Source organism: Pagrus pagrus, assembly GCF_965226575.1.
Source record: "Pagrus pagrus genome assembly, chromosome: 15".
Lineage (NCBI taxonomy): Eukaryota > Metazoa > Chordata > Actinopteri > Spariformes > Sparidae > Pagrus > Pagrus pagrus.
Genome location: NC_140199.1, coordinates 20344052 through 20363901, shown reverse-complemented (window position 1 = coordinate 20363901; position 19850 = coordinate 20344052). Strand labels below are relative to the sequence as shown.

Sequence of the window (19850 nt, the reverse complement as noted above, 5' to 3'; positions counted from 1 at the left end):
ATGCAAATGAGACTCGGATTTACTATGGTCCCATTCCTCTGGACATCCTTTGAGAGCACTGGAGGAGGAAAAGGAGGGAAACTCAGAATGCTGGTTTTCTGAAGAGATTCACTTCGCACAGGTGCTGTTTGTCTCCTCTGAAGTTGGCTTTCTTTTTTCTTCCTGCATTTTTTGGAATATTAATAGTTTTTGGTGTGGAAATCTTTCTGATTTTGTGAGGGCTTAACCGAAGAAGACAGAGAGAAACAGAGAGAAAAAGGCAACTAAGAGAATTGGAGCAAGCTGGGATTTCTCCATTGCTGTTTGAGGTTGCCCTAATTTCTTGAGTGAATGTTTCTGATTGTTTTTGTATGATGATTGATGACACTTTTTTACGTCCCTGGGTGCTGCTACGGATTTCCTGACTCATTGGAGAACAGCAATAGGCTTTTTTTTTCACCCCACAACCGACATTTTGTGTGGTGGTGTCCCTTTTTTTCTTTCTCTGTGGATCTGTGCGAATGTCCCTGGGCAAAGTGAGATTTGGCAAGGTGAGAAGTATGGGGCTCTAAGGCTCACTGAAGTTCCGCCTTGATCTGACGCCTCATCTGGCCACTCAGGGAAGATGTTCGGAGGGTGGAGGACACAGTTTGCTCCCCTGAGGCCCCAGGCAGAGCCCCTGAACCGGAATTCAGCTTCACTCACCCACCTGGCCTTGTGGATCACTGCCCTGGCCCTGGGCTTTGTGGCCGGGTCGGAACCTGGCACCGTGGAGAGTCTCCACCACATTCACCTCGCCCATGGAAACAAGCGTCACCATATTGTGCCTATTGCTATCCACAGATCACCTGCATCCCTAAGAGCAGGGCACAGTAAGTACTCACTTGCCTCGATGCATTCCCAAACTTCTCGAGCAGTTTGTTTTAGATTGAATCATTGCTGTTAACTTTTTACAATCTTCATTCACACTTCGGTACGTGTTACCGCGGCTCCAGCCTCAAATATTCCTCGATATTGGTTTTTCCCATTCCCCAAGACACATGCATAGCTCGGCAAGACACAGCGAGTCTAGCTTAGATACATCCCCCTTTTCTCCGTCTCAGCAAAGTGCCCTCTGTCTCCATGTCTGAGATTAGCCATATCCCTATCTCCAGATGCTCCGCTGTGTCCAGATTAGACAGGATTAGAACGTTGTGGCGCTCCATGTTGCCCCCCGGGTGTTTGGAAGAGACAAAGATGCGTTGCCTCCAGCTCCGCAGGGCGTCGAGCCGCTCCTGGCCCCTGCCCAGCGTGGAGTGGAGATGAGGCCTCTCTATCCCGGTGTGGCAGGAAGGTCCCTGACACAGGCATCAAGAGAAAAAGAGAGAGAATCTCAGCTATGAGGAATTATATAACCTCAACCCGAGTATTCATGGTGAGACTGCAGTATGCTCGCCTCAGTGTATGTGGCAATGATTTTAGAAATACTGCAGTTTGAGTGTCACTTTCTTTGCAGTACTTGTTTCCACTGTGAGTCACACCTGAAGTTCTGAGGGATGTTTAAGATCGAGGGAGTGTGACACTTGTAAAAACCAAAATGCTCCTTTTCTTTACTCATCATACTGCCCAGGCAAAATTTGAGTGACGTAATCACAACTGGTGTAACACTGACGTAATGCTGAGTTACTCTGGATCCATTGAGGAGCCTCTACTTGATAATGTACAACAAATCTCTACTGCACCAGATCGTCTAAAATCAAAGTTCAGCAGTACAAGGCATTGAGTTGTGAGAGATACCACTGACACTGGCATTTTCAGGATGTTTTTATTGGACACAGTAGCAGCTCAGGAACAAGACTGGAGTCTGGACCACTGGGCAGAGTTAGATCTGTACCAACAAGGGAGTCAGTGCTCCTCACTGATGATGAGGGAGATGGGAGGTTTGCCGGCCTACTGAGACAACAAGAGAGGCAATTAGGCCACTCTGCCGTGACCTGTCTGCAGCGGACAACACTCAGCTCGCCCCCTGCCCTCCCTAAGGACCCCCTGGGGGCATGCGGTGCTTTCAGGCAGACTCCACGAGTTAATATCATAGTTATCGTTGACGCTCCTCTGTGCCATTATCATGAGAGAGGGAGCGATAGAGAGAGAGCAAAGAAAAGCTTTCGCAGTAACATGATTACATTTTGGGTTGATCAGCGCACGGGGGGGTGCGTGAATGCGAAATGGGAGACACGCTGTTCAACATGGTACCTGGCTCCAGGACAAAGCCTGCTGTTGTAAAGCCCCAGTACTGTTGTCGTAGCTGCGCTGCAATTGGTTTATTTTTCACGGGGGCTTGTTCCTGACATGGGATGTCTCTTCACTGCAGCAATTAAACATGTACAGCTCCATTTTTTTTCCCAACTCATTTGTGACTATACAAGTCATTGCCCCTCAGGTTTGACTGTGTATAATTGAACAGTATCTTTTTATTCTTTTTATTTGTTCTTCCCATGTATAAAACAACAGAAACCATCTGCCTCTCTGCCCCCATACCCTCTGTATCTCTCTCTCTCTCTCTCTCTCTCTCATAGCTTTTGGTGTCAGCGTCAATGTTAAAATCTAATCCTATTTGCGATACTTATATAACTGTACCTGCCTTTCACCATTGTTGTCACAGTGCATTTAACATTGTCTCAAGTGATTAGACTAAACAAAGCTAATAGAGTGCTGACAGTTAGTTCTATATGCAAATTGGCCTCCATCTCATGAAAATGCTCTATTTCACTTAGCACACAGCTAAATTTAGCATCTCTGGCTGCCCCTAATGGTGGGCCATCCATCCATTTGTCCACAATGTTAGCACAAAATTCCTGGGAAAACAGGCATTGCTCTGTATGTATCAGCGTACTGTAAGAGAAAACATCCTTGTGTTTGCTTTGCTGTGGATTCTGTCACTGATTTATGTGGAAAGAAGAAGAAAATTACCATGGTCAGGATGTATGAAATTGAGTTGGAGTGTGATGCATTGTTTGTTTAGGGCGAGCTGTAATGAGGTTCAGACAGTATCAACTCTGAGTAGCAGACATTCCATTCATCATGTATAGACTCCCAGAGGTGATAGTCTTCTTTCCCAGGGATGGATATGACACTCGATACGCCGGGTAACTAGGTTATCATGTTCTCTGCTTTACCTGCGCTTCTTATTCATTGAGACTGGATCAATGAGGTGATCTGATCAGAGGGGAAGGTGTTGTAGACCTTAGAGGGGCACTATGTAGTTTTGGTGAAGACATTTTTTTTTTTTTTTATCCCTAAACAAACTAAATAAACAAATGATTTTGTTTTCATGACTGAGTAAACAAACTGACCTTAAAGGACAACGCAACTTTACACTGTGTCTAGATTTGGCGGACCCTGCCACTTTTCTACCTTTAAACAGTGTTCTGGGCCCTTTTTTTCCTCTGAGAACAGCTTGTTTATTCAGTTATGGAAAAGATAAATCATTTTGTTTGTTTGTATTATTACCTCATTAATATTAAAACTTTGAATTCTTCTCCAAAACTACATAGTGCCCCTCTAAGGAATGGATCTTTTCAATAGTAAAAAAAAAAAGGACATTCTGTGGATTTCTGTATTTTTTGATGTAGAAGCTAGTGACATGCAACTATTTCTGCCTATATCACGTGCCTACCATCTTGTCAGAATCATATACCATATGTTGAGTAGGGGGGGAGTCAACCTCCACATTCATGACGATTATGTGATATACTTAACGTGTCTGAGGAAACCCCCCGCATAACACCTGCTCCATCAACTACCACGCGAATGCCTTTTGTATCTCAAAACTCGGCAGGTTTTGATCAAAGTCGGCGAAGCAATTTAAGTGATTATAATCAATTTTAAAGCTCTCCACCTTCACAGCTAATGGTTCAAATGATTAGAGACAGTGCTCGTCTGTACTGGCGCAGAGAACAGATGAGTGGTGGCGGTGGTGGTGTGGTGGGAAGAGAAGAAAGACGGGGGAAAGAAATAAAAGAAGGAGAGGAAGAAGTGAGATGGGGAAAGCGAAGGAAGAAAGGAGAGAGGAGAGAGAAAGAAGTGCTGCCGGTGTGTTGCGGGCTTGTATAATATAATTACTCCCATGTCTCTGAGCTGATGTCATTCTGCGATAGTGTGAGGATGACAGTATCTCTGCTTCTGTGAGGCAGCGGAGATGATAGCTGCCCTGATAAGGATCTGAGTACATGTTCCCCTGCTCTAGAGGGAGCGCAGGCAGTTATTGACCCACGAACGAGAGAGTGATGATTGCAGTCGTTTCATTCTCCTCTTCCTCTGATGTGTGAGAACACAAACACCCTCTGTTTATTTGTGTGCGCTTCAGGTCTTTAACCTACTTGCATCTCGCTCGCTCCCTTCTTCTTCTTCCCTACTTCGACTTCTTCCCCAGCCCACCCCCAGCTCCAGCTTTCTCGTCGGTCCAAAGAGCCCATCCATGCAGACGGAGTGGGCAGCCTTTTGCGCCTGCAGTGGTCTGTGTGGTTTCGGTGGTGACCAGGCAATGGTTGGCATGAAGGGAAATGAGACCTGACTGTGCGTGCGGTGGGCAGCGAGGGGTCAGCTGAGTAATGTGTCTGGTTTCGGATTAGAGTCTTGGGAGACGGAGGGGGAGAGAGAGAAAGAGCCCCCTCCTTTGACTCAAGGGGATTTGTGCGCCCCTCACATGCATAGGTCCTGGATGAGTTTGAGTCAGGGAGCTCTTTACCCATAAGGCACTCAGTGAATCATCATCAACAGCAGCGTCCTCTCTGCCATCTCCCTTCTTTCTAGTTCATCCAGTCCGTCTGTCTGTTTACACCTCTGGCTTTTCCTGTTTAAAAGTATTTTTCGAAAATTACCTCAGAATGATGAGCTGTCTGGTCAATGTTCGCTGCGATGTGATTTTGCACAAAAGTGGAAGATATTTAACTTCCAGAGTGCAGTAATGATTTCACACATACACAGCTGTTCACCCTGCAAGATACAATGGCATTTTGTATTGAGATAGCGCTCCTGTGACACTGACAGACTACACGTGATCCAAAAAAAACCTTGAATTTCATTAAGTTATATGAGACATTAATAATTCACAAGGAGGTGATTTGTTTTAACAGCAGGCTACATCGAACCGAGAGTATGGGAGATATGGTAATGTGTTGTATAGAAAAAGAACATTATCATATTGAAAACATGACAACGATTTATGCTTTTGTGAAAAGGTAAACGAAAAAGCATCAGCATCAAGGGAAAGACCTCATGTGAAGGCAGAGGTGACAAAAGTACACACATTCTTTACTCAAGTAGAAGTACAGATACTTTTGTAAAGAAAGACGCTGGACAAAGACCCCATCCACTTCTTACAAAGCTAACTGAGCCTCATGACATACAGTATTAGTATGATTCAAAAACTGTTAAACTTAAAGGTAGAATACGTAGGATGTGTCCAATAAATAGAGAACATAAGGAAATACAGGCTGCAGGGATCTGAATATATGTTCCTCTGCACGTGTTAGACTGTAGTGTTTGTCTAATCTGAATTGCACTGATAGGTTGAAATTAGTGTTGTGATGTTGGGAAGGCAGAGACACATAATGAATATAATCAATAATTAACCTCAAATGCATTGAAGGTGCAATATTTAAGAATTTTAGTTTAAAACACGCATTAATTAACTAACATCATCAATAGAACGTGAAGATAAAAGAGGTCTGAAATAATGTCAAAGACATCTACGTTATGTATTTTGATGCAGAGATCTACTTAACTTAGCATGCTAAACAGCTAGCCCTGGCCCATCCTTACTCTTAGGAGTGGAGTGGTATCCAAGGTCCCAGTCTGGACTGCTAGCTGCAAGGCTAACTAAGTTAACTAACTTACAGAATCTGCAGTAAGCAGGAGTCAGTGGTTAGTGTGTTTGTTTGGAGTATGAATTTGAGAGGTGGACAATTCATAAATACTGCACCTTTAAAACTAAAGTAAGGAAGTAGTAAAAAAGCACAGATATTTGTGTAAAAATGTAGTTGTTCAAAATAAAAAGTCATCTGAAAAATAAATAATCAAGCAAAGTATTGATACCTAAAAAATCTACAGTAACAGAATGTTTGTACTTTGTTTCTTCCAACCTCTGTGAGAAGGAATGCATTACAAATAGAACACGTAAAATCATATTGTTTCCTCATTCATTGTTAAACATGTCTGAGCCGCTGCTGAATTTTCGCCTGCCATCATTAAAGACAGGAAGCGTGGAAGAGTGATGCAGCCGGAGTGCAGGTCAAGGTGTTAAGGATGCTAATGAAAGAGCTTAAAGAGTTCCCCGCAGTCCATTCTGATTGATTCTCCTATTTCCCAGGGGAGCGGCACAAGAAAGCGCAACAAATAAATAAAATAAAGTGAAATAAATAAAGCCGAGATCAAGAATGCAAATGCCCGCATTCCTTTTCTTTTCTTTCTTTTTTTTTTTTTTTATCTAATCTGAATTGAGTTCAGTCACCCTGGAGAAGCCTCATCCTCTGTCATTATAATGAGGCAGCAGCTATCTCTGTGCCAGTCAGGCCTGTATATGCACACGGGCTCAGTGCACACACAAAGAGGCAGCACTCTCCCAAATCATCTCTCATCTCTTTGATCACTTTGAATCATCGTCACAACCCAAGAGTGTGAATGTGGGTAGTTGAAGCGATATGCAAATTTGCACTCATTTATATAGTGTAACATATCACTGGTTAGAATTTTGAAATAGGTCAAAAAGAAAAATATGCACTTGGAAGATATAAAAAAATAAAATAGTTTGACGTACAGTGGTTCCAACAGTGTAGTGATAACTCCACTAGTGATGGACTAATTGGTTCTGGGAAAGGTCAAAGGAAAAAATAAAAGAAAAAGATGGAGGGTGAAAATCTTTCTTTATAGCCTCATAACCCCGACCACAGGGGAGGCCGGAGAGGATGGGTTTCTGTGGCAGCCTGCTTGCAGAAGACGAAAATATATGATTGCCATTGATCATCCGATCGATAATGAGCCTCTGCTTAAATTACACACGACTGTTTTGGGACACAAAAACAAACCCCGAGCTCTTCTATGTGTGTGGTTTTGATTGGCAGCAGTGTAATTATTCTGAGCCGTACACCTTAATCACCTTACGATTTAATATTTCTTCATGTATGGTTGCTTAATGGAAAAAAAATTAAAGGTTTTGAGAGATTAATGGCTGCCCTGTTACACAATAGGAGGCCTCAATAAGAACAACCCATGTCATAACTATCTTTTTTTGTTTTTCTGTTTTTTTTCCCTGCAATTTACAATTGCTCACCTGCAGCAGAGTGGCAACAGAAAGAAAGCTGCCCCCTAATCCACTCTAATAGGATTGTGTGGGATTTCACCTTCCTCATTGCTCCTTCCATCTCTTAGTGCCTCGGGCCTGCTGGCAAGGGCTGATAAAAACACGCCTGCCTAACACCTAAGTGCAAGCTAATATTAGCATATATTTTGAAACATAGTGTAGAAACACAATGCATACCCACGCACATTTCTGTTTTCTGCTCTCCCTTATATATTTATTTATTGGCAGATACATGGCATCGGTGCGAGATAGAGGACGGCACAGCTTTCTTATGGTGTTCCCACATTGCTTGTTGATAAGGGGGAGGCAGAGCTGTGTATAAATGGCAAAATGCATTCTTGTGCTGCACGACAGAACTCCCTGTCATGCACCACATGCACACGCACCGTTTATTCACGGCGATCTTTTTCTCTTGATCTTTCCTGGATCTCTTTCTTATTGTACCATTCTATAAGAAATGCAGCTAATTAAATAATATCTCACCACTTAGTAGTGGCTTACTTACAAAGTGAGGCTACTCAGCAATAGGCAAAGCAGATGTCTAATCCCGCAATTAAGGCCAAGGCGCGCTTGTTGTCTCCTGGGTACGGCTTACAAAGAGGAGTAAACAGTAAAAATGAAGCGGTGTCATGCAGGAGCGACATGAAAATGAGACACATTAGCATGAGGAATAGGCTTTTTTCATAACATAAAACGTGTAGAAGACATTTGTATCCACATATTAGTGCATGTTTTCAAACACACGTGATCTTGTGTTACATCTTTCCGATTTATGTGAATTGAAAACCCCACACAGTGTATTTTTAGTACCAACCTGAGTGTATAAAGTGTAGTGTTGTTTATGCTCCGCTACCTACTGCACATGAACACCGCCTTCAGCTAAATAGTGATTTTTTATTTTTTTTTGAGGGACAGTGCAATGATATTTTTCCTTAAATGCAGAGGTGGAGGTGCGGATGTATTAAATCATCTCAAAGAAAGCCCTCCTGCGGCACCGGCATTTTGTAATTATGTAGCTCTAGTATAGATTGCTGTATCATTTGCTTTTTTTGAATAGTGCTAATGTTGGGGTATGCTCACTAAAGCGCGGTTTCTCCGTCTGATCTTAAAGCAGCTTCTTTGTGAGGGCAGTATTTGTGCTGATGCAGGTTGGGCTGCATATGCTGATGGGCAGCCAGAGTTGTCTCTAGTCTCAGATCAGAGCTCTGGCCCTGGACTCTGTTTTCTGCCTCACTTCCACTGTGTAATTATCCCCCACACTTGTCTTTTTCAGTAATTAGAACTGCAGTCATACTCCACATCTGTTGGCACCCTAACAGAGAAGACAACGGCTTCTAGAGACCATTTGGAGGCTGTGATGTTTTGGTACATACTAGCTACACATACACACTGGAACTAAATAATGCACTGATGTCTGATGGCACGTAATCAGTCAGAGAGGCTTTTAACTGCGAATGAAAAAGCCAAGAATCGACTGATGCTTGATTTTATTTAAGTCTAACTTTGATATGTGTCTCAGCTGGCACGCAAATTAAACACTGGATGCAGAAAAATCTAATCAACAAATTGCTGGCAAACAAAATGGCTGACCTGAACTGAGAGAAAGGGAGCATTGTTTCTGAGGAGCAAATGAGGCAAGTGATGATGAGAGAGTAAATTAGAAGCTGTCGATACTGTGAGACACCTCTATCAGAGCCAAGGCTGTTGGCTGGGGAGGCAGATATGCAGCTGGTCGGGGTAACAAAGGGCCCGTTTGGTGTATTGCTCCATTAAGACACTGGGTCTTGTCAGCTCTGCCTGGATGGGCCATTCTGCTCCACAAGGCAGGGGCTCATGTATCACTTAGGGCTTAGGGGAAGTGAGCATAGCAGAGGAGGGGGCAGAAGGGTGTGAGTGACACTGGTCGACTGAGCATTCATGGCATAATGTTACCAGCCCAGGAGGCAGAACTTTACCTCAACCATGAATTGATGGTCCCCTGCCATGAAGAGGGAGGGTGGTTGGTATGGCCACCCCGGGGCCCCGTCATGATGAGGTGAAGGCTTATCTCTTCAGAGCAGTGTGAGGATAAAATATGGTCAAGTACTGCAACAGCATGAAGCAGGGACAGATTTCTTGATTCACTATTTCTGTCGGACTAAAGATTGTATCAGTTTAGGGCTGCTCAAATTTGAGCTTCGGAGTAGATCGCAATACAACACTGACATGCTACAGTATGTGTACGTCCAAAGAGCTACTTTTGCTTACTTTGTTGTATGAAATAGGGCCAAATCACTGTAAACAGTACCCCTTCCTTGTGAAAATCCTTCGGTTCAGCTGAAGAACCAAGTGAGTGTCTTCCAAAGCTGCAGTCCGTTTAAGTGCCAAATTCCGTCACTGGGTTTCCTCTGACTGTTTACTTGCTGCAGCTGTTGCACCAAATTCTGTCACCCATCAGGAATTTCCGCTATATTGCCAGAGGTGATTTTATCAGACCTTATCACACACTGAATTTAGATTAGGCGCCGCTGAAAATGTATTCTGGAAGGGTCACAACTTTAATGCTGTGCTTTTGACGTACCAACGTCTATGACTTGTGTACCAAAGTCTTTAACTTGATCAACTATATGACAAAAGCACCAAAGTGCCAACCAAATATTGTCAAGTGAGGTTGGGGCTGGGATATATATATATATGATATATATATATATAATCTTTGTGATATGAGAATATCTTTCGTCTTAGATTTTGGTTAGAAACTGTGGGGGGTACCAAATTGCACAAAATGCCAATTTCTACATAATGTTGATTTAAGAAGTTGTAACAATCCAATGTTTGACATTTTTGCTCGAAAAATTAGTACTCAAAATAATTGGCAACTGATTTTCCTTCCGGTGGACAAAGCCATTAATTGGCTATGAGTTGCAGCTCTACTGATGGGTGTGGTTGGGTGTGGTTTAAGGTGCGCTATGTTGTGAGAAGTTAAACCACTGGAGGTCAGCAGAAACAAGACGTTTAAGTTACTCTAAAGAAAGGCTTGAAACAACCTGAACCTATTCTTTGGATAAACTACAAGTAAAAAAAAAAAAAAAACTTCATAATCAACCCTTTTTCTACCACAAATCTCTCTCTCTCTCTCTCTGTTTCCCTCCCTCTCTCACCCCCTCCTCTCCCTTAGATGTGGTCATTTTGTACTGTACTCGCCTTGAGGTCTGACTTAAGTGCTCCTATGTTTTCTCTCTCTCTCTCTGTGTCCCCGTGTTTATTAGGTTTTGTTGCTCCTATGATGTTGGAGCCGGCATCTTATACCCTCTAATAAGGATGACCAATCATGGGGGCAAGCAGCAATGCCCTACTTTTAGTCTCCACTTAATTTAATTACATCAAATTAGCAAAGCAGGGTAAGAGAGAGAGAGAGGGGGGTAGAAGAGAGAGGATTAATCCTTTGCAGCTTATGAAGGCAGGTTGGACGCTGTCAGCTGTCCTATGCAGAAATGCTGCTTTGGGATTGTCTTCATTAGAAGGAGCTTAAGGCTCATAGGTCACTGGATATTGTTAAAACAATACTGTGGAAACAAGCTAATTAGAATATTTCCCCAGTCTAGCCTAAAGACTACGGGTGACTGCGCGAGGACTTTAAATTCTTCGGTAGTTAGTTATAAACATGTCCCACATATAATTGTTGAGACAGTTTTAAAGGGGCACTATGTAGTTTTGGAGGGGAAATTCAAAGTCAGAATTTTAATATTTACAATATTAATGAGGTGATAATACAAACTCAGAAATGTTTATTTTTTCCATAACTGAATAAACAAGCTGTTCTCAGAGGAAAATAAGGTCCCCTGAACACTGTTTGAAGCTAGAAAGGTGGCAGGGTCCGCCACATATAGACACAGTTAAACAGTATGTAATTGTGTTGAGGTCAGTTTGTTTATTCATTCATGAAAAAGGAGATAATTTGATTTAGTTTGTTTGGGCATAAAAAAATCAATCAATAAAGATCTTCCGCTTCTGATTTTATTGCCTAAAACTACATAGTGCACCTTTAAGTGTCTGATTACATTTATCATTATCAATAACTCGTTACATTTGTGGTCATTAAAACACAGTGGAAAACACATGCTCTATCAGCATAGGTGCTCATAATATCTCAATCCCAAACAGCAGTTATAACGGTGGTGAAGATTAAGTCTCTGGGCAATGAACTGTAAAAGTTTATATCGACTGTGCTGTATATATGCCAATATGCCCAGACTTATTAAGCCAACACAAAGTAAGCAGGCAGTCTCGGCTGCGGGTTGATTTAGCACCTCTGTCCACTCCGCTTTCTGCTGACTGCAAAGAGAATAGCTCAGCTCCGGCCTTCTGATAAAGACTGAAGGGGGGATTTATCACTTAAAAAAGTAAAAGAGAGAGAGAAAGAGGGAGAAACGTGCAAGGAAGCAAAGTAGAATGTGTCAGAGTGTGCAGTGTACAGTATTTTTATGTTACAGGTTAGTTTCATGACAGAACTGCTGCAGTTATAGACAAGCTGGCAAAATTACTCAGTTCCCACTCCATGCTTGCACAATAAATGTTTTGGCTCAGCAGTAGAGCCAGATCGCAACAATGTTTAAAATGGATGAGAGGCTTGCACAATGCAGCAGTCCTGTTTTTGTCTCGGCGAGGTAGCCCCCCCCCTTGCATTTAATTCGGATGGCCAAGAGTTTGTTTCGCTGTCATTTCACTAGTACGTTGAACAGGATTGTTCCAGCTCCAACCTGAGATGAAACCCTTTCTCATGCTTGCTGGTTCTGTTCTAACTGCCATCCCATTATAAGGGAGGTAGTTGTTTGTGCTGAGAGAGGATTAAGACAAGTCAACAATCCATAGCCTTTTTAAACTCCCAAAGGGCTGCTCACACACCACTGAAGATAGAGAATGGCTTTTTCCAGGAGGAAAGCTTGAGAGCGAGGTTTAAATTGTTGAAAGGACCTCGCTGTACTGCAATGGAACAATGAGCAGATATAGAAATAGAGATTGGGTGGTGGTGGTGGAGGTGGTGCTGGTGCTGGTGGGGGTGGTGTGGCCACAGGGATCGAGCTGTATCCACTATATCTCACTGTCCAGTTTTCATTGTCCAGCTGAATTTTCTTCATCTGTACCTGTGGGACAAACAACCAGAGGCTGTGCTTTAACTACTGACTCCAAACAATAGGGGAACAATTGCACTCAATTCATATTTTCAGAGGTGTACTTAATTAATCCAACATACAAAGGCTGCCAGTCAAAGGTGACAGGCAATTAATCACCTCACATGTCAGAGCATTTGGTTATGTCAGCAACAAAAGTGACATGACGGGAAAGAAGGTCTGTTTTTCCTGCAGCAGTTAGTTTTTTAAGAAACAATATAATTGTTTTGATCATTATAATTGTGAGGAAAACAATCTGAAATCATTATTATGACTCATTTTTTGTGTGTATTTAAGGTTATTATGGCTCATTTCAATTATGAAAGCAATGCACTCAAAATACACCAAATATCAATCATGAGGGTAAATAGATTTTTTGGAAAAGTACCGTAACTGCATTTTCGATTTGCAGTCTAACATACCACAACAGTCACCTTCACACTGTGTAGCCCACACCACAAACCCAGTATGAAAACACTGAAATGACTGCAGAAGTCAACTAAGGACAAAAGCTGGGCTAACAATGGTATTAGAGTGTTGGAGACAAAGGTTAAACAAAAGCTATAACATGCCGTCATTACAACGACGTGAGGAAGATTAACAAGATTTACAAGCTTGAGACTAACACTACTTCTAACATCGGTGCCCTTGAGCAACATGTGCATAATTCACTTTAAAAATAATAATTTGTGACATTTTCATTTAAATAATTTGAATAATTTCCACCGCCAGTTGAACTGTTTAACCCTGGAGTCGTACGTTTGCTGTTCTAAATACTTCGGGGGCTCTGTTTTTGTATGTCAGCGGGCACAAAACCCACAGTGCAGACTGTGGAGAGTGTTTTGTCGTGACCAGAAGTTCACAGTGCATATGTGGCGTCGCTGGCAAAAGGGTAGAATACATTATCAGTAGATGTGGTTTTCATCACCAGTCAAAGCGAAGCACTGTGACAGCTCTGATGTACAGTCGAGAGCAGCACAGAAGGGATCTACCACAAAAGAGCTCTCTCCAGAGAACACCAGTGTCCTTGCGCAAAAGGTGCAGAATTGCCATGAGCGAATATATGGTGCTTTAAATTTAATTAGCTGGGGAGGAGATAACATATTAGGCTACTGTGCTGCTCTGGAGCTGTGAGCTTTGTTGCCACATGAAAGAAATGGTTCAGTGACATGAGGTGAAGAGCCAAAGAGAACCAGCACTTAGCTAAAGGGACAGCCTGGCTATGGGAAAGGTGTATCCACCTGCCTGTGCCTCAGTCTTTGTGCAGCCACATGTGGGTATACTTGGAGTGGGAAAAAAAAAAATTAAGCTATTTTTTCCTGCATGAGGGAATTACATCAAAGTCAAATTGGCCTACATATCTACAAAGACTGTAAGCTTATGGGTAGGATCCGTGCATGCACACATGACTTGGTAAAGGCATGAAAGTAGCACAGAACACAACTGCACTGCAGTGCAGACCTTTGACGGGAACTCAGAAAGGTGAACAGGACAAGCAAAAATCCCAGGCGGTCTATAATACCACATTCCCGCTCCCCCTATTTTGGAGCAGGAAGGTTCACAGCATGGCGCCAGAACACCAAGCAGGCAGAGAAAAGAGAACCCCCGACAGACGTGTCACATCATCGACAAAAAACCCAACATGCAACAACAGAAAAGTACACTCCTCACTGTCTTATTTCTGGGAGGCATTCGCTGGTGTACGCTGGTGAAGAATGTGTTATATTTAGAGCAGCAGAAGTACATTTCTATGAAACGAATGGTTCCAGTACAGTAGAGGGAATAGGTCACCACTAGCTGAACAAGCAAAGGTCAGGACAGAAAGTTAGCACGTCAAATTCATGTAATATAATGCCGAATTTTCTTCTTACCAAACCATGAAAACTTTGAGAAAGGTTCTTATAAAACCTTTAGTACGTTAAAATAAAAATAAAAAAGACTGCTACATATTTAACAGCTGTATCTGTCTTAATTGACAGAACTCAAAAGTGAGTGATGAGTTAAGAATCGATTTGGTTCCCCAACATATTTTTTTTGGACATCTTTTAAAATAAACAGTATTCTGTCCTTGGCTTCAACATGCACAGCCATCTGAAAGTTGTATTTCATTGAGCCACATTCATTAAACTGTACTGCTACTAAAAAAAATAGCTTGAAATGATAGTGTAAACAAAGCCATGGATTCTCTTTCATAACCTCCTTTATCGCTATGAACAGACGGATAAAAAATAAATGTGAGAGGTCCTTGACATCAGAGCTGAGATTCCTGTGCCCTACAATTCTTTCGCCTGCTGAAATAACTACAAGACTGGCTTAATGGGAAAACATCAATGCTTTTCACACACATAATCCATTGGCATTTAAATAATCAAATATTTTTTTTCTCCTTCCATTATTGCTGGTTCGTGTCAAAAGTTTGAATAATATTTGATTAATTTTGTCTGGCAAAGAAGCCTGGTGAGGAATGATGCTTTGGATCAAACAAGAATCCCGAGATTAATGTTTAGTGTTGTGATTATGCAACGATCGATGCGTCTTGATGGATCAGAATTTCAATACATGTTTTATTTTTTCTTCACTGTGTGACTTTTGAAGCAAAGCATATTTGTAATGATCCATAATTAAAAAATTAACAGCTATCTTTGCTCAGCTCAGCCGTCCTCCCCAAAACTAAAGAAGTACCCTAGCCTAGAACGCAAATGTTTTTGTTCCTTATGTTTCACCATCCAGTTGGTTCAGCCATAACATACATCCTGGTCTTACAAAATTGTTACAGGTTATTGATTTTTTTTGCATCAAGCAGTGTTGTAGTCAAGACAACCTCAACCGAGACCAATATATTACCTCAAAGTCTATTGAGGGTAAGACTTTGAGGGGTTGAGACCAAGGCAGGGCAAGACCGAGTCAAGACCAGTGCGAGAGTTTGCGATGCATGACACGACACACTAACACCAAAATGTGGAACATGCAAACCATAGACCGTCCTCAAACTGATCTGAAATATCCACATTCCCATAAGAAACCAACCCCTGAAGAGATAAATCAACACTCCTTTTCATTGTTTACCATCCAACGAACAATACATTTTCTGTGCAAGCGTCAGGTTTTCTGGGTGACTCTTGTCTTTCAATAAAAAACATCATTTTGTACAGAATGTACGGAGAAAAAATCAATACAGTGACAAGCCTGAAGTCGAGGCCGTTACTGGCCTTGAAATATAAATCAGAGTTCTATGACTGACACAGGACTGAATTAAAAATGCAGTCGAGTCTGAGACGAAAGTGAGACCATCAAAAAGCGGTCTTCAGACCGGTCACAAGCGCAAGACCAGTCTCGAGTACTACAACACTAACATCGCGATACGATGTTTAAAGAGAGCATCACAATGCATTGATAGATAGATAGATAGATAGATAGATAGATAGATAGATGGAAAATGTTGAAAAAAAACACAATTTTGAACAGTTTTATTCGTAACCCCTCATTCTATTTACCACCTCATCTCCTCAGCTACTAGACCATTTAATTGTCCCGAAAGATAAAAATATAGTGAGAAAGGTAGATCAGTGGGAAGAAGAAAAATTGATCATGTTGACTCACAATTTTCCCCCATGGCACTAAATCTTCCGGAGCATTGATCGGAGATAGCTCCTTTAACAGATACCGATAGCGTTTGATTGGATAATAGTGTCCTCATAAATCGTGCTAATGATTTCTCAGGAAACTGAAATTGTAATCCAATAGACATCATTAAGCTTCTTTTAATTGTGCTGCTCCCGGGGGGAGGCAGAGACCAAAGATAAACCCGGATGATGTTATCCTTAATATAGTTTTGTCCTTTTAAAGGGTTTGGGGCTGAACAACATGCAGCGATTTATGTAAATGTTCACCTACTTATTTTTGTCACAGGCAAAAACAAGTAAAAGTGCCGCATGGATCTTACGGATATTGTCCTCATTAAGCTCATTTCCATTTGAAAGTTATACAGTGTGAGTTAAGTGTAAACCAAGATAACTGCGTTTTATGTCGAAATACGAGATACATAGAAATAGACGAGAGAAGACTGAAGAAATAGGTAGATTACTTTGTGATTCCATTCAAGAGATTCACAGAGTTCAAAAAAACAAATATATATAACTACACCACAGTTGCACCACATCTCACATAATCTATTTTTGCACTGCAGTCATTACGGGAATCCTTGGCAGCAAACTAGGAGAAACACAAGTGCTAGGTGCTGACAGAAAGCAGATCCATAAAGCCATCTCTCCTTTTCATATTTCCATCACAACTATGTAATTATGATTGGATTCCTTCGCAGTTTCTCGGCAGAGGTGGTAACATGAGGCTCGTTATGATGGCCGTGTTGGAGGTCAGAGGAAAGACAGTCTGCAGAACTGACCTTAGCTGAGCAATATAGTCAAACACACTCCTCGGTTCGTGTCTCCTAACCACCCTGCAGCTGCTACACTGAGGCACCGAGCCAGCTCACTTCCCTTTGCTCACACCTATCCGCCTCTTCTTATCACACTGCACAGTTTATTTAACATACGGTGCTCAGAGGCCAGCTCGCTATATGCTCCGGCCCTCTCTCCAGCAGAAAAATAGAATGAGACATTAAGAAGTCAGTGCCAAGAGGGCTCTAACACACAGGCCATGTTTGCTATTCTACGCTCTGCTATCCCACACACCTCTTTGGCCAAATGCAGGAGAACTCCTGGGATGGTTGCTACATTTTTAATGAAAGCGTAGTGTTTGATCTGCCAATGTTTATCTTCTTTGATGCTAAGTGACACGGCGGAGAGCAGCCAGCTCTCAATGTAGTCCAACATGAGGACAGATTAATTCATTATCCTTGAGCAGGGGAGGCTTGTGTGGTTGAGGAGTTCATCCTTGAGGTCTGATCATCTGTAATAGGCACCGATACCTGCTTAAAGTGCGCTGCCTTCTCGGTTTCCACACTATGACCTCTTTGGGGAAATGCATGGGAATATAAGAGATATGAATGCATGTGGGGATATGTGAAGAAAGAAAATCTTAATTGCATTCGGTTTTGCAGGTCTCGTATTGTGTAGCGCTGCACCTCTAAGCACTTTGTATCTCAAACTCCCCTCATTACCTACCTAGATCTCGTCCTTTCATTTGTTTTTTATTAGACAGTGGGTGAACAGGGAATAAACTGAAACTCTTCTCAAACTAAAGAGACAACAAACAGGCAAGTATTTCCAGGACACTACTGTATCTAATGACTACAACAGATCCATATCGGGCCCAGTTTCCCGGGAGAGCACGCAAATAACAAATATGGAGCCGGTGCATAATTATACCCACCACTGGAGTTACGCGGGCACGCGACTGCTGATTTCATGCTGCTGCACAACTGTGTAGGTGTGCATTAGCCATGTTTCTCCATGTATCTTAATCCTCAACGTCCCTCAAGGAGTTTTTCCACTAGTCTTACACGCTCCTATGGATTTTAGCCCTCTTTACCACATATCGGCAGCCTCATTATCTGCACTCTCTGAATATGTTTTGGAACCATTTATATAATCGGCATGTCGCCGAGCAGTTTAGTTGACCTTTGGTGCCTTGACACGAGGGTCTTGGTGTTTATCCATTTAGCTTAAGGGTGTCACTAGCAAGAGCTGCACACCAGTCCACACTGAAATGAGTAATCTTTATATTATAGTGTGTTTTTTGGGGGGGAGGTCACCAACAGTAAATAAGCTGTCACTGGGATAAAGTGGGTGTCAAATTGTATGAATAGACAGAGGGGGGAATGGACGCTTAAGGGCCCAGTGAGTTCCAACACTGACATGGTTTAAAAGAGCTTAATTATAATAAGCTGGAGCATGGAGCAAGTGTTTGGTGGCTTGAGGGGAAACTCTGAGACAGTGACAACAGTCCGGCGCAAGCTACATGAATTGGCGATCGCTCTGCGAAGGGGGCGAGCATCAGATATGCATTAGTAGAACATGAAGGGGTTTTTTCAGCGGTAGCCGGCAGACTTCATGAAAAAGAAATGACGCCCGCCTCGCAAATATATTACACATAATGTCTTTCCCTTTGTAGAAGTCATCAAGCTTCATAACGCTTTATCCATTAGGAGAACAAGACTGCTTACAGTGTTATTTCATTACGTTTTACAAATGCGAGTTATGCTTTATGAAAACAATAAATCCCGCCATAGATCTGTATGTCCCGACATCATTTGTTAATCACATTACTGTTAATTAATGATGCAATTCTTTTTAGCTAATGGTTGACAGTGTGTATTGACTCAAATGAGGGAGCAAAATTGGAAAAGGAACTTGAGAGCGGAGTGACGCACTTTAATCACTGCACTGTGGAGAAACGCCAGAGGGAGGAAAACAACAGAAATATATAAATAAATGCAAAATATATCGATAGTTTTATATCCTTGTGAACTGGTTTACAAGAAAATATTGGAATTACAGTCAGAATGATTTATAATCTATTGTTCAGGCTAAGGCTGTTTAACTCCCTGCCCCTATGAATATTAACACACTCTGTCTCGCTCTCTCTTGCAAGCTCTCGCTGTTTCTCCTTCTCGCTCTCCCCCTCACACACACACACACACACACACACACACACACACTCGCATGTAAATGCAAAACACACTAGCAGAGCTCCCTGTCTAATTTTTCATGAAGATAGCTGTTTTTATGCTAATCTGACAGCTGCATTCATTTTCAGGCTTTCTCACAGGCATTTATTTCCCAATCACATACTCATTCGTTCACAATCGCATGCGCATATACACTTTCTTTCTGCAACCGCGCTTTTCTGTGTCCAGGGCGTAAATGAATTGAAACGCTATCTAAGTGAACGTTTTCTAATTGGGAAGAGATGGGCACTTATTTGATTGAGACAACTCTGACAGCTCTGAAATGGTGAGACGCTGGATGGCTGGCAAAAGCATCAAAACCTCAGTGGCTTTACAGTATACATGAGCACACTTCCACTTTTAATGTACCACTTCCTTCATTAGTAGAAAAACACTTATTTCCAAGCATCAATTTGACTAGGTCACAGGCATAATGCCGCAAGGCTCTTTCTCACTGAATAGCTAGGTAATTAGAACCACCCTTCCGTCTACCAGGTCGTGTTCGAAACCTTTCATACAGCCGCTAAAGACAACGAGGTAATGCAGTGAGACAGGAAATAGCTGCATCGGAGGTCATAAGAAGGGCATAATTGGACCAGTCAGTCAATAATGCTGCCGGCTGCGTCTGCCTTTGAGGCTGCTAATGAAGCGCGAGAGACGGGGAGGTGCCTGTTTGGCATTACCTGGGCAACGGGGACATCACTGCGAATTCACCAGCATTCACTCGTATCTCTTCCCTATAGAAGTGAAACAG

At 42.2% G+C, this 19850-nt stretch overlaps 1 protein-coding gene across 22 annotated transcripts in view; it reads left to right on the top strand.

The window, feature by feature from the left end:
- LOC311271084 (neurexin-1a) overlaps positions 1 to 19850 on the top strand; it is a 273006-nt gene that overhangs the window by 159082 nt on the left and 94074 nt on the right. For 4 of the 22 annotated variants that reach the window (XM_084376506.1, XM_084376505.1, XM_084376504.1 and 1 more), the window contains exon 1: positions 7 to 851. The exons of the other annotated variants lie outside the window; for them this stretch is intronic. In XM_084376506.1, the coding sequence (XP_084232632.1) occupies positions 605 to 851 (247 nt within the window). In that variant the 5' untranslated portion in view covers positions 7 to 604. Of the gene's footprint in view, positions 1 to 6; positions 852 to 19850 lie in introns of those variants that run through there. 22 annotated transcript variants of the gene reach the window in all.